A 14,724-nucleotide genomic window follows, 5' to 3' on the forward strand; every position below is an offset into this window, starting at 1 on the left:
CCTTTCTCTACAATGCTTATCATCATCTCTAACTTTGTGTCCCAAATTTCTCCAAAAATTATGAGAAGATCTTTGTACTGTACTAAATTACTGCCACAAGCTTGTTAGGTTGGAGTAGAACTTCAGTTTCAGGGCAGCCAGAAACCTGAAGGCCTACTTCTGGCTTGGTTTCCCACAAGGTAGGCTGTTTATCACTCATTCTAGGTTTATGGGCCGTGCCCCTCTTTGATCTTGAGGCCCTTTGCCCTGAAGGCATTTCTGAGACAGTTCTCTGCCCTTGTGTTAGAAAAATGGCTTCCAGTTCCAAGTGTCCTTCTTTGCTAAAAGTGCTTGATAACATCTTCACACTCCCCATCCTTACATTAGATTTTAATAACTTCATTTTAATGTTTCTCAGTTTTATACTGAATTTTTGATATATGATTTATTACATATTTATTGCATATTCAGATTTTTAAATATATTTATTACACAATGCACAAGACATGAGATTCATGTAATATGTGTTATTTGCCCTTCCCCACCAAGGCACCCTCATAAATCCCACTCCTCTGAGGTGTATACCCCCCATGAAATTGATTTTGCCTCAAGACAAATATAAATGAACAAATAAAGAATTTGCCTTCAAAAAAAAAATAAATAAATGAAAATAAAATGTATCCAGTGTAATCTAAATGCCATAGTGACTCAATATATGTCATCTCTTTAAAAATATGACTAAGTCTTTTAACATTTCAAAAATTTTTTTAAAATTAACCCCTCTTTGAATTCATATTTCTATTTTCACTTTCTCCACAGAATTTTGTCCTAAAGTAATCTATTTTCTATGCTTGAAAATCTTGAATTGCGGCCAGGCGCGGTGGCTCATGCCTGTAATCCTAGCACTCTGGGAGGCCAAGGCGGGAGGATCACTCGCGGTCAGGAGTTCGAGACCAGCCTGAGCAAGAGTGAGACCCCGTTTCTACTAAAAATAGAAAGAAATGATCTGGACAGCTAAAAATATATATAGAAAAAATTAGCCGGGCATGGTGGCACATGCATGTAGTCCCAGCTACTCAAGAGGCTGAGGCAGAAGGATTGCTTGAGCCCAGGAGTTTGAGGGTGCTGTGAGCTAGGCTGACGCCACGGCATTCTAGCCCGGGCAACAGAGTGAGACTCAAAATAAAAAGAAATCTTGAATTGCTCACACTGTCATACTCAGCAATAAAATGTATATAAAGTTTCATTTTTTACTTATTCCCTGTAATCATAAGCTTCTAAATATTAAAACAAAAAAAAGTGACACTTCTTTCTGGATTACAATCACAATTGTTGCTAGTATACAAAGCAATATAAATATACTGGAAATTTTAATGAAATTATAGATTTTATGTTATGAAACATAAAAATCAAAATTTTCATCTTATAATGAAATGTATGAGGCTGCTTTTCCAAATATGGTTTATTTATTCTTGATGAATAGTACCTATTGCTAGGATGAGTCAGAGTTCAAAATAATTATAATCCTATTTTGGTTTTTTCCCCCATTTTTCTGCTAGCACTGAGAAAACTTGTTTACATGAATTAATAGATGGGATTGGAAGGAATTTTCTTATAACAATGACACTCAATTTTTTTAGCTTCTGAGTCATATGCAAAAAAAAATCACATAGCAATTTAATTATCAAGTGTACTTCTTAATGATCTATCTGTTGACCTCTTGATTAGGTTCTTTTAAAATTTTGTTAAAAGGAAAGAATTAGCCATCACCTAAAGTGTAAAGCTACTTAGATCTTTCCCAGCTAATAAATTCATCTGCTTTCTCAGAACCAACTGCAGAGTTTTGAATTGTGCCTGCAATAACAGGGACAGCCCAGGGCTGGCCCCAAAGTACACAAGGAAGAACAAAATTGGAGGAGGGCTGTGGCCAAGGGATCAGCCCAGGCCCTTCTCTGGGAATTTTAGGGCAGAGTCCATGTGGAAGTCCTGTAACGTGGTTCTCCTCCTGGGGGGTGTGTGAAAGCCCACAGTGAAAGACTCCACTTTTAATCCAGGGCCAGAGACTTCGGCTGCTGCAACCCTATGGCCACCTTCCCACAGGGCCCAGCTCTTGAGGTGAGGAGGACTTGGCCCTCTTCCCTGCAAGGCTTGCAGATCCTCCTGCCTCTTCTTCCCCAGGCCCAAAGAGCTGGGAACATCATTTGAGTAGGTTGTCACAGGTAAACATCTCCCGCCTTGTATACCTGACAACTGCCACTTCAATTGTAACCACAGCCAACATGTAGATCTTGGCACTTAATACTTTGAATTCACTTGTTTGCTTGGTATTGACTGTCTCCACCAGTAAGACAGAAGCTCCATGGGATCGGAGACCCTGTCTCAGTGAGTGTCCAGCACAGTGCCTGGCCCAGGTGGACCCCAGTAGCTGTGGTGAACACCATGACTCAAGGCCCAGACAGATCCCCCCCAGTGACAGGCTCAGTGTCCCAGTTGATGAGGGTGCAGCCAGCTGTATTCAGCCATCATTCTTTCCAGTGTTTCCCCAGCTGCAACTTGCCAAGGTCACACCCCTCCCCACATGGCCCACAATCCAAGTCCTGGCCATCTTGGTCCAACTGAGGACAGCCCTAAAGGATCATTTCTGTTGCAGAGCTCCCTGCAGGGGCCAGTGAACACTGTCCTTGGGCAAATCACAGCCCCACTCCTACTGTCTGTCTTCCCCTCCACAAGTCCAAGCCACACCCCAATAAACAGCTATTCAGCTCAGTCCTGGAGTCCCCTTCCCCCACAAGGGACCCCAGCCTGCCACAATGACCCTATCAGGTGACTTCTAGCATTATCTCCATTTTACAAATGAGGAAACTGAGGGACAGGGAAGGTAAGGAACTTACCTAATGCATCAGCTGGAACACGGTGGTGGCAGGCCTTGAGTTTGCGCCATCAGCCACATGCAGTTCCACCAGCATCTTGCTCCCCTCCTGACTCTGGGCTGTGACACATGCTGTTCCCTCCCTCCCCTTCCACCTGGCCAACTCCCACATATGATTCTGATGTCATTGCAGCTGGCACTTCCTCCAGGAAGCCTTCCTGGCCCATGGCAAGTGTGAAACGCATGGGATTCCACCTGTGACTGCTGCTCACTGTCAGGCCCTGAGTCAGAGGCCATTATACTCATCCGCCCCTCTGAGCTTCCCTCATGCTCAGCAAAAACCTGTTCACTAAACACTCACAATCACTAGGCAGCCCACATGCCAGGCAAGGGCAGGAGGGCGTTGAAGGCTGATTTGCCCCAGGCAGGATCCACCACCCAGAGCCTTGCCCGACTTGGGCGAGTGCCTGATACTGCCACAGGCATCACTGGGACACTGTTTATTACTTCAGTCTTTTTCCTCTCTGTTTCAATTTGGGTAAATCATATGACCCTGTCTGTGGTTCCCTAATCTTTTCTTCTGAAATGTTGAATATGCTACCATGCAATAAACTTTTTGTTGCAGATAATGTACTTTTTCATGTTCTAGAATTTCCATTTGATTCTCTTTTCCTAATATCCATATCACTATTTACCTTCTATACACTCATTATGTTTATGTCTTAGCCGGGCATGGTGGTGCATGCCTATAGTCCCAGCTACTCGGGAGGCTGAGGCAGTAGGATTGCTTGAGCCCAGGAGTTTGAGGTTGCTGTGAGCTAGGCTGATGCCACGGCACTCCAGCCCAGGCAACAGACCAAGACTCTGTCTCAAACAAACAAACAAAAACCTGTCACTCTATTCCTGCATTCCATCCCCAGCCCCTGCCAACCACTAACCTACTTTCTGTCTCTATAGGTTTACCTATTCTGGATATTTCATATAAATGGAATCATCTGTGACCTTTTGTGTCTGGCTTTTCTCACTGAGTTTAATGTTTTCAAGGTTTATCAATGTGGTAGCATGTGCCAGTTTTTCATTCCTTTTAATTGGTGAATAATATTCCCTTGTATGGATCTACCACATTTTGTTTATCCATTTATCCATTGACAAACATTTGGGTTGTTTCCATTTTCAGGCTATTCTGAATAATGCTGCTAGAAACATTCGTGTACAAGTTTCTGTATGGACATATGTTTCCTTTCTTTGGAGTATATACCCAGGAGTGGAATTGCTGAAACATGTGATAATGCTATGTTTAAATTTTTGAGGAATCACCAAAATGTTTTCTACAGCAGCTGCATCATTTTACATTCCCATCGGTAATATATGAGCATTCCTACTCATATTTTCCCCAAACTTATTTTCCTTTTTCTTATTATTATAGCCATCCTAGTGGGTATTAAGTGGTATCTCATTGTAGTTATATTTGCGTTTCCCGAATGATTAATGATGTTAAGCATCTTTTCATGTGCTTTTTGGCCATTTATATATCTTTTTTTTTTTTTCTGAGAGAGTCTCACTCTGTTGCCCAGTCTAGAGTGCCATGGCATCAGCCTAGCTCACAGCAACCTCAAACTCTTGGGCTCAAGCAATCCTACTGCCTCAGCCTCCCAAGTAGCTGGGACTACAGGCATGTGCCACCATGCCCAGCTAACTTTTTCTATATATTTTTAGTTGTCCAGTTAATTTCTTTCTATTTTTTAGTAGAGACGGGAGTCTCACTCTTGCTCAGACTGGTCTCAAACTCCTGACCTCGAGCGATCCTCCCGCCTCGGCCTCCCAGAGTGCTAGGATTACAGGCGTGAGCCACCAAGCCCAGCCATTTATATATCTTCTTTGGAGAAATATCTATTCAAGTTGTTTGCCTTATTTATTTATTTATTTATTTATTTATTTATTTATTTTGAGATAGGGTCTCACTCTGTCACCCAGGCTGATATGCAGTGGTGTCACCATAACTCACTGCAGCCTCAAACTCCTGGGCTCAAGTGATCCTCCTGCCTCAGCCTCCCAAGTAGCTGGGATTACAGGTTCTCACTACCCTAGCCAGCTGATTTTCTTATTGTCTTTATAGAGACAGGATCTCGCTATGTTGCTCAGGATGGTCTCAAACTCCTGGCCTCAAGCAATCCTCCCTCCTCAGCCTCCCAAAGTGCTAGGATTATAGGTGTGAGCCACAGCACCTGGCCCCAATTTTCAACTGGGCTGTTTGTCTTTTGTTGTTGATTTGTAAAAGTTCTTTATATGTTCTGGATACTAGATGCTTATCATCTAAATGATTTGCAAATATCTTACCCCATTATGTGGGTTGTCTTTACTTTTTTTTTTTTTTTTCAGAGACAGGGTCTCACTTTGTCACTCAGGCTGAAGTGCAGTGGTGCAATAATAGCTCTCTGAACCCTTGCACCCTTGAATGCCTGGGCTCAAGCGAGTAGGAGGGACTATTGGATACACACCACCACACCTGGATAATTTGTATTGTTTTTTGTTGAGATGGGACCTCACTATGTTGCCTAGGTTGGTCTTGAACTTCTGATCTCCAGTCATACTCCTGCCTTGGCCTCCCAAAGTGTTAGGATTACAGGCATGAGCCACGGCAATGGCCATTTGCACTTTCTTCATAGTGCCTTTTGATGCACAAAACATTTTAGTTTTTATAAAGTTCAATTCATCTATTTTTTTGTCATTGTTGCTTGTTTTTGATGTCACACCTTAGAAACCATTGCCAAACCACTGCCAAGGTCATGAAGATTTATCCCTGTTTTCTTCTAAGAGTTTTAAAGTTTTAGTTCTTGCATTTATGTGGGAACAAGAATGACTCTATTTCAGATGCTAACCCCAAGTCTGGCAATGCTTCTAAGATGTCTACTTGATGTATTATTCTTTATATAGAAACACCTATTCCCTGTAAGTTTTGCCTTTTCTCCAAAACAACTCTTGATATTGTGCAGAAATCACAGGCTGTGATGCATTCTCTCAGCCACCTGCACATTCCTTCCAGAGCATGTAGCATGTAGACTCTCCCCCCCCCCCAAGATATATGCCCTGGGTCTGGAAGGTTGTGGTACATAGATCTACCTATCTTGCAGCTGCCCCAAACCATGCTTCTGTCTGTAAGTTCCCTCTACTAAGTGACCCTTTATTGACAAACTGGATTTGGCTGCTTCATTCTTTGGTTTCTCTGTTCCTTTGGCATTTGGGGCCTCTGCATATAAAGTCCTTTCACAGAACAATTTAGATCTTTGATCCATTTTTAGTTATTTTTGGTATATGATGAGGAAGGGGTCCAACTTCATTTTTTTTTTGCATGTGGTTGGCTATGTAGTTGTTCTAGCACCATTTGTTGAAAATATTATTCTTTCCCCCTTGAATGGTCTTGGCACCCTTGTTGAAAATCAACTTACCATAGATATATGGGTTTATTTCTGGACTCTCAGTTCTATTTCATTTTTCTATATGTCTATTCTTTGGCCAGTACCACCTATTTTGGTTACTGTAGCTTTGTAGTATGTTTGGAAATCCAAGAAAAGTGAGTCTTCCTACTGTGTTCTTCTTTTTCAAGATTGTTTTATCTATTCTACAATTCCATATGAATTTCAGGATTGGCTTTTCCATTTGTGCAAAAAAGGCCACTGGAATTTTGACAGGAATTGTATTGAATTTTTAGATTGCTTTGGGTAGTATTGCTGTCTGAGAAAACTGTTCCTCTACTCACAACACTTCTGACACCAAATATGTGGGGATTTTTCCTGCATGCCAACCAATTCTTTGTGGACACCAACTGAGTGTCCAACAATGTAGTTCAATTCTGACACTAACTACCCAGAGTCAGTGAAGACCCAACAGGTTAAGGGCTCAGTCCCACAAGACTGCCCTCATTTCCAATGCCAGTCACAAGTCTGGGCCTCCCATACTCCTGACAGATCAGCTATAGAGGAAGGGTTCCCACAACCTCTTCCTCGAGTTCAATAATTTGCTAGAATGGCTCACAGAACTCAGGAAGGCATTTCAATTACATTTACTGGTTTATTAGAATGATACAACTCAGAACAGCCAAATGGAAGAGATGCATAAGGCAAGGTATGGCGGAGTGGAAGGGGGCAAGAGGGAGAGAGACAGGGGAGGGCATCAAAGATCACTGATCACCGATTACTATAATAGATATAATAATGAAAAAGTTTGACGTGTTGTGAGAACCACCAAAAGGTGATACAGAGACACGAAGTGAGCCCATGCTTTTGGAAGTGTTGTTGATGAACTTGCTCCATGCAGGGAAGCCACATTCAATTTGTATAAAAAATGCAGTATCTGCAAAGTACAAAAGGGAATTGCAATAAAAATACTTGTATTTAGATAGAAGGTATGCGAGCCTTGTGGGAACTCTTTTGCCTGAGACGCACAAGCGTTAGGGGCAAGGCTGTCACCGGCCTCCCGAGTTAGGACAACGCTCTGGAGTAGGCAGTTGTCCAGAGGGGTGCTCACCCGGCTGTGGGGAGACCGCAGGGGCCCCCCTCACAGGAGAGAGGGTAGGAGCAGGTACAGTTCATGAGACATGAATAGCAAAGGATCAGTGCGAAAGGCTGAGAAGGTGGAGCAGGGGCCCTGAGAGACGCAGACAGTGGCTTGCCACGGCCACCCACTGACCCAGCACCAAGACCCAGTACCAAGGCGGGCAGAGGCAGCTCCCTGGTCGTGTGACGCGACAGAGTGATTTCACGTCTGAGCCTCAGCAGCTTCAGCGACCTCATCAGGGTGGTTGTATACATTTGCAGTCTAGGTGCCCCTAAACGTGGCCTGAATTAATGAAAGTAGGGAATGACATCATGTGCATTTAGGGGCAAAAATTTGGGAAAATTTGTGTTGAGAGGGGCACCCAGAGGGAGCTGAGCCTGGAAGGGAGTCTTTCTGACGTCAACGTCCTCACCTCTTGCCGACCGTAGCCTCGCGGCGGTGGCCTGGGCGAATGGGCCCCTTACTGGGAACGCTGCTCCTGTGGCCAGGCCCCAAAGCCGCCTCTCCCAGGACTCCCCACCGGCGTCTTGGGTCGGTCTCCCTCCTTCCATTCGCTAAAGGGTAGCTCCGGAGGCGAGAGTCGTAGCTCCTCCCCGTGGGACAAAAGCCGCCTGAGAATGCCTGGGCCGCAGGACGCCGGGGGCTGCCAGTGGTACGCTGTCCCTCGTCCCCTCTTCTCCCACCCCCCACCGTTCCCAGCCCCCGGCCGGGCTACAGCTTTCCTGGCCACGGAGCGGCCTCCAGCCTTGCCTGGCGGGAGACTCCATTTCTCAGGCGAATGCGCAGCCGCGGACCCCATTTCCCAGAAGCTCCCGGGAAGCGCCGGCGCACCTCGAGGACACCATTTCCCGGCGTGCCTCTGGAGGGCCCCGCCCCGGTCCGCCCCACCCCCCTCTACCTGGCGCGACGTGGGGCCGGAGACTCACCGGGCACCAGAAGTAGCTGTCAGGGCCCGGGGCAGGTGGGGCACGGCACAGGTGAGATGTGGCACTAGACACCGAGGAACCCCCCCCGGGGGGCGCTGCGTGGCAATCCGGTGCTCCACGAGAGCCAGGGAACTCTGTGGGCGTCCGGGATCAGGGGTTCGTGGGCGGGGCCTGGGCCGTGGACTGGGGCCTAGCCTCCGGGGGTCTCCCCGCGGGCTGCCCGCCTGGTTGGGAGCCGCGGGATGTGTAGGCAGGGCGCCCTCCCGTAGGAACTGGACTTGGGGCCTTGCAGTGGAGACAGAGCGGTCCTGGCGGAGCCCGAGCAGATTTCTGGCTCCCAAGATAGGACCTTGGAAGGTGGCGGCGCGCAGGGTCCCTCTGGTTCTGAGCCAGTGGTGCGATCTGCGCAGGAGGAAATCAGGCGGCCTGTCCCTAGTATATGGGCTTTGGCTGGGAGCATTCCTAAACATCTGCGCCAGGAGTCCCCAGCTCTAGGGTTCACTGCCTCCCCTCTTGTCAGCCAGAAGAAAGTAGAATGTACTTTTTATGAGCCCAGTGGTGGTTGTGGTTTCGGACCAGCTGCTCTGGGCTGAGTGGTAGCCTCAAGGCCCCTGTGGAGCTCTAGGGAGAGGGCTTCCTGGGGAATAGGGCTGGGAGGAGGAGGTGACTCAGCTGGGTCTGTCTGGGCCAGTGGACCGGGTCCCCTCCTTGGGGGGGGTCTCACCCTGTGCTAGTTGCCCCAGGAAAATGGGGCTTCACAGGATGGGAGCATCATGGCCTCAGCCTCACACCATTTGGCACCACAGGTGCAGCCAACATGGGTGAGCCCCAGGGGTCCATGCGGATCCTAGTGACAGGGGGCTCTGGGCTGGTGGGCAGAGCCATCCAGAAGGTGGTAGCAGATGGGGCAGGCCTGCCTGGAGAAGACTGGGTGTTTGTTTCCTCCAAGGACGCCGATCTTACGTGAGTGAGTCCATCCCCAGAGCACTTCTCCCCATGCCCACTTCAGAATAAACAGCTCCAGGCTGGGCCTGTCCCTGAGCTGGCAGTAGCCACATGTCTGGGCCCTCCCTGCCAGGTGGCTGACCTGGCCTGGGTGTGCTCAGCTGTGCTGCTAGGCAAACACCTCCCATCCCTTCCTGGAAGCCCACATTCTCACACAGCTGGCACTGGACTTGGCCACTTTCCCTTTTGGCTGCCCTTCCTACCATGGCCCCATCCTAGGGTGCTGGTTCCCTCAGGCCTCCAAGTGGCTCCTGACAGCCTGGCTTCCCCCAGGGATGCAGCACAGACCCAAGCCCTGTTTCAGAAGGTCCGACCCACGCATGTCATCCATCTTGCTGCAATGGTGGGGGGCCTTTTCCGGAATATCAAATACAATCTGGACTTCTGGGTAAGTTGGGGTTGGGTGGCGAGTGCTGGGAGCCAGGGACCCAGGTTCTGGAGACTTCCTGGTGGGCTTCCCACTTTTACACGTTCATGTTCCCACCCCAGAAAGTCCCTAAGGATCAGGGCTGGGCACAGCCTGGTGCGGCAGCCCCTGAGGGGCCCCCAGTTGCCTACACTTGGTCCTGTGGGCAGAGGAGCATGCAGGTGGGCCTGGGGTCATTACGCCCTGGAGCTGACCCACATTGCTGGGAGCTGAAAGATGCCAGCGTTTGCAGTGCGACTTGGGTGGGTTCCTGCCCCCTGAGCCCTCTGCACCTCCAGAGCCTCCATTCCCGGGACTGTGCTGGTCCAGCTCCCCTGAGCCAGGTCCCCCACAGACTCTGGAGTGCAGGGGTATGAACTGGGCATGTGTGTCTGTGGCGTGTGCCCTGGGGCGACATGGTGTGAGGGCCTTGTCCCTGCTAGCTATGCCCCTAAGGGTTGGCCCCGCCTGTTTCTGAGGGGCAGCGCCTTGCCCTGGCTGGCCTGTACCAGGCCCTGGGGTCAGCAGAGGATCAGACCAGATTCTGCCCGGGAGCCCTGTCACCCCAGAGCCTTCCCTCTGTCTGTCTCAGCCTTCCCATCAGACTCCCTGGCCACCACCTCTCCCCTCTCCCAAGTCCAAACGCCCTAGCCATCTCATGTCCAATTTATAGAAGGGGCAGTGGGCCTTGTGCAGGGATAGGGCAGGCCATGGCTTCACTGCTACTAGGCAGTTGAACCAGGTGTGAGCTTCTCTAGGATGGAGTAGTGGGGGGCGCTTCTCCCCATATAGGAGCCCCTACCCTCTGGGCCCTTTCCCTATGCTCCACTACCTACTGTGCCCTGGGCAGCCACTGGGTAGGCCCTGCCCTGAGCTGGGGCGTGTGGTTCTCTCCTCCAGGAAGGCAGGGCTGGACCCTCCTACAGCCTTGGCAGGGGGAGGCAGTGGTTTCTGTAAGGGCAGCTGGATGCTCTGCCTTGTCCCAGCAGCAGTTAGGACAAGCAGGCTCGGGTACTATCTGAGGGACCAGGATGTATCCCCACTTCTGGTTCCTTACCTGGAGCAGCAGGTCAGGGCTGGAGTCCTGCCTGGAGGGCCTGATCTCCCCTCCACACCCCTGCAGAGAAAGAACGTGCACATCAACGACAACGTCCTGCACTCGGCCTTCGAGGTGGGCGCCCGAAAGGTGGTGTCCTGCCTGTCCACCTGTATCTTCCCTGACAAGACCACCTACCCTATTGATGAAACTATGGTGAGGGGGCAGGGCCTGAACAGGGGGCGGGGCTGGGAAGCTGTGTGGGCGGGGCCATGAAGTGGCAGCCTTGGTGCCTCTCCTGCTCCCCAGATCCACAACGGGCCGCCCCACAACAGCAATTTTGGGTACTCCTACGCCAAGAGGATGATTGACGTACAGAACAGGTCCTCCTCGCACATCTTACCAAGGCCTAGCCTGGAGTGGGGAAGAGGGCTCAAGCTCTGCGGGGTGGGTGGGGCCGGCTGGGGAATGAGCGTGGGATCTTGCAGCCTTTTGTTTTTCCATCTCTAAGAGGCCAGCGGTGGGGAGGAGTGTGGTTGATGGTCCCAGGATGAGGGAGGAGACACTGTGTCTCTGCAGGGCCTACTTCCAGCAGCATGGCTGCACCTTCACTGCTGTCATCCCCACCAACGTCTTCGGGCCTCATGATAACTTCAACATCGAGGATGGCCACGTGCTGCCCGGCCTCATCCACAAGGTGCACCTGGCCAAGAGTGAGTGCCTGGCCACCCAGCACACATCCAGCCCAGATCACCCACTAATGGGATCCCTGGGGCTCAGCTGGGGAGGAAGTGGCCCCGAGCCTTCTGACACCTGCCCTTCCCCTGCACCTGCAGGTAGTGGCTCAGCCCTGACGGTGTGGGGCACAGGCAAGCCGAGGAGGCAGTTCATATACTCGCTGGTTTGTATAGGAGGGCACAGCTCTCGTCCCAGAAAGTCTGCCCCATGAGCCCTGGGCCTGTGCCTGCTGGGCTTTGGGGGAGGCGGTGGCAGCAGGAGCCCAGGAACAGGTGAAGGTCTGGACAGAGACCCTAGAGTAGTGATCTCTGGTCCCCGCAGTGTTCCTGTGGGTTCCTGCCCAACAGGAGTCACTGAGTACGGCTCTGAGGAAGGACTGCCCGAAGGAGCGACCCTGTCTGCAGGCTGAGTCCTGGCTGTGTCCCCCTGAGCAGGGACAGCAGTGTAGATTCCCCAGCAGGGGCATCTGGGAGAAGTGACCTGTGGCCCCATTTGGCCACACCTTGTGGTCTCTGACCCTCACTGTCTGACCTCCAGGACCTGGCCCAGCTCTTTATCTGGGTCCTGCGGGAGTACAGTGAGGTGGACCCCATCATCCTGTCAGGTGGGCAGCCCCCAGCTCCCCTTCCTCCACTGTGGGAAGGACCTATGTCTGTCCTGGGAGGCTGGCTGAGGGGTGGCAGCAGAAATACTCATGGGGGATTGGGTGGCAGCCCTGGAGGAGGCCTGACCTGGCTGTGGGCCCTTCATTCCCCACAGTGGGTGAGGAGGATGAGGTTTCCATCCAGGAGGCGGCCGAGGCTGTGGTGGAGGCCATGGACTTCCACGGGGAAGTCACCGTATCCTCTGGTTCCAGTGATGGGGGTTTAGGTGAGGGCACAATGGGTGTGCTCAGAGGACCCCTCTGTGTGGGAGCCTCCTGTGTGGGAACACCTGGCAGCAGGAGATGGGTCTGCTGTCCTCTCCCCCAGGCCCCCTTGGGGAAAGACAGGTTCAGGGCTGGCTGGGGTTGGGGGTGCAGGTGCTCCTTGTGCTGTGGCCTTGACCAAGGTGCCTAGTTTGATACAACCAAGTCAGACGGGCAGTTTAAGAAGACAGCCAGTAACAGAAAGCTGCGGGCCTACCTGCCTGACTTCAGGTTCACGCCATTCAAGCAGGGTGAGCTCCTGTCCCTCCCGCAGCAGTCACACCTAGTTCTCCTGGCCTGCCTTGGCCCCTCCTTAGTGGCTTTGGCTCCCCACTGTCCTCTCCTACCTGTGTTTCCTGTAGGGGGTGGGGTAGGGATGGGATGCCCCACGGATTTGGTCTCCAGGCCTCCCCATCAGAGCCTGTGCTGCCTGGGAGGCACAACACTGAAGCTCAGAGGGGGTGACTTCCCTGTGTCCCTGGCCCCCACCCTCCCACCTCCTCCCAAGAGGGTCATTGTGGCCCTGGCCCTCCTCTGCAGCTGTGAAGGAGACCTGTGCTTGGTTCACTGACAACTACGAGCAGGCCCGGAAGTGAAGCCAAGTGGTGGGAGCAGGTACCTGTGGGGGCTCCGCTGGAGAGAGCCCAGTGGCTGCCACCCCCAGACCCAGCCAGGAGCTAAGGGTACTGCCTGGCAACCTGGGCCCATGTTCCACCTCGCCCTGTGGCTCTAGGCAGCTGTCCAGCGGGGCTCATTCCTATCTGTCTCAGGGAAACCAAGGCTGGGGCAGGCCCAGTACTTTGCTCCCCACACTGGTTCCTGGTCCTGAGTGTGTCCACTCTGATCCTGCTCTCCCACTCCCATGGAGCTAATAAAGTACATTTTCACAGGCCTGGCCTCAGCAGCTCTGTGCCAAGCTGTGCTCTGTGCCCAGGCACTGCCCCTCAGCCTGGCCAGCCCCAGGGCCCACTGTCCCCTTGCTTGCTGTGCAGCCGAGAGCTGCTGGGCCAGGGTGGCCAACTGTGCCTGGGTTGGATATTGGCGGAGGCTGGAGAGCAAGAAGGTGTGTGTGGTCAGGAAGCAGCAGGCAGCCACAGTGAGATGGACATGGGCTGTCAGCTGGATGAGGACATGTGGGGCAGGGCTCCCCTCCCACAGTCCCAGTCCCCCTGCTGCAGCCATGCAGGCCTGGATAACCTGAGCTCCTCCAGCTTCCCTGCCTTGGCCCCAAGGACTTCAGGGAAAGAGGCTGGCCTGGGTTTGGACAGACTGAGTGGGGCAAACAGAATGGGTTCAAGGGGAGGCTGAGGGGTGAGTGGCTCAGGCTTCCTTGGGGCTCTAGCAGAGCTGGGCCAACCCCAGCTCCTCATCTCCCCCACTCTCAGGCAGCAACCTGGGTGTGAGCTCAGCCTGACCTTGTCCTGTGGAGAGTGACAGGTGGTATACAGGAGGGTCTGCTAGCCAGGCCAGCTCCAGCCACCAGGGAGGTGACATCATTGGCCACCCCATTCTCAGCAGGGAGACAGCAACGTCCAGAAAGATTGACTGACAGGTGCCCCCGCCTGTTCTGGTAGTGCTGGGGTAGAGACCAGGAGTGCCTGGCTACAGAGCCCCTGCTAACTTACTGTCTTCCTCAGCACCTGGCAGAAGGAGCCCCCCGGACCCAGGCACGTGCCCTGGCTCCGGGCTCAACCTTGGGGCCACCTCTTCTCAGGGTACCCTCCCTCCTGGGTGCCCTTTGCCATCTTCACCCAGAAGGTACCTTCTTCTGACTGCAGATTGTACCTGCCACGTTCATTTCTTCCCATGTTTATCAGGCAATATTGGCATGTCTTCCCTGTGCCAGGCACCAAGTTCAGACCTGTGTCTGCCACATGTCCCTGCACCCAGCTGACCTCTCATTGCATATGTGTCTCTCTGGCAAGCCAAAGTGTTCATCCTTCAGACCCCCCTGGAGGCTGCCCCTTGGGTCAAGGCCTCGCCACCTTTTAGGTCTCAGCTGAGGTGGCGCTTACTCTGAAAAGACTTCCCTGGATGTACCCTTCAGCCCCTCACTGAGCATCCACCCTGCCCTGTCATGATTGCCTGTTTGTCTGGAAACTCCTGGGAGCCCCACTCCCCATCCCCACCAACCCCAAAGGACTTGTAGCTCCAGGATGTGGGTTAGCTCCTTTGCAGTGTGTTCCCCTGGCATCATCCCTTTGTAGATGAAGTCTCTGCATGTGTGGGGGTTCAGGGAAGGCCTCCTGAAGGGGGTGGCATCTTAGTTGGAGCTTGAATCAGCCAGGTGAAGGAGGGAGAGAA

General features: G+C 51.9%; 1 protein-coding gene and 1 long non-coding RNA gene across 7 annotated transcripts; one reads left to right on the forward strand and one right to left on the reverse strand.

The window, feature by feature from the left end:
* Positions 1–6,902: 6,902 nt before the first annotated feature.
* On the reverse strand, positions 6,903–8,200 carry LOC123644902. Its single transcript, XR_006737301.1, has 3 exons — positions 7,815–8,200; positions 7,555–7,684; positions 6,903–7,198 (listed from the first exon to the last, which is right to left on the reverse strand). It is a non-coding gene; the product is annotated as an uncharacterized LOC123644902 (long non-coding RNA).
* Positions 8,201–8,274: 74 nt separating this feature from the next.
* Positions 8,275–13,324, forward strand: GFUS (GDP-L-fucose synthase). Of its 6 annotated transcripts, XM_045561312.1 has the most exons (11): positions 8,275–8,379; positions 9,135–9,291; positions 9,607–9,721; positions 10,863–10,991; positions 11,085–11,158; positions 11,355–11,488; positions 11,612–11,676; positions 12,051–12,117; positions 12,273–12,352; positions 12,572–12,671; positions 12,961–13,324. In XM_045561312.1, exons 2-11 carry the CDS (start codon positions 9,146–9,148, stop codon positions 13,014–13,016), a joined length of 966 nt encoding a protein of 321 aa, XP_045417268.1. In that variant the 5' UTR covers positions 8,275–8,379; positions 9,135–9,145; the 3' UTR covers positions 13,017–13,324. The 6 variants fall into 6 exon arrangements, with proteins under 6 accessions (XP_045417268.1, XP_045417270.1, XP_045417273.1 ...); XM_045561316.1 differs by lacking the exon at positions 8,275–8,379 and having other exon boundaries at positions 9,141–9,295; XM_045561315.1 differs by lacking the exon at positions 8,275–8,379 and having other exon boundaries at positions 9,141–9,291; positions 9,570–9,721.
* Positions 13,325–14,724: the final 1,400 nt, after the last annotated feature.

This window comes from Lemur catta, chromosome 9 (assembly GCF_020740605.2).
Source record: "Lemur catta isolate mLemCat1 chromosome 9, mLemCat1.pri, whole genome shotgun sequence".
NCBI lineage: Eukaryota > Metazoa > Chordata > Mammalia > Primates > Lemuridae > Lemur > Lemur catta.

Coding starts and splice junctions, on each gene's coding strand:
- GFUS (XM_045561313.1), top strand. CDS start 10,560: ATGCTCCACTACCTACTGTGCCCTGGGCAGCCACTGGGTAGGCCCTGC. Junction 11,489..11,611: donor CAAGGTGCACCTGGCCAAGA/GTGAGTGCCTGG, acceptor CTGCACCTGCAG/GTAGTGGCTCAGCCCTGACG. Junction 12,353..12,571: donor ACTTCCACGGGGAAGTCACC/GTATCCTCTGGT, acceptor CAAGGTGCCTAG/TTTGATACAACCAAGTCAGA.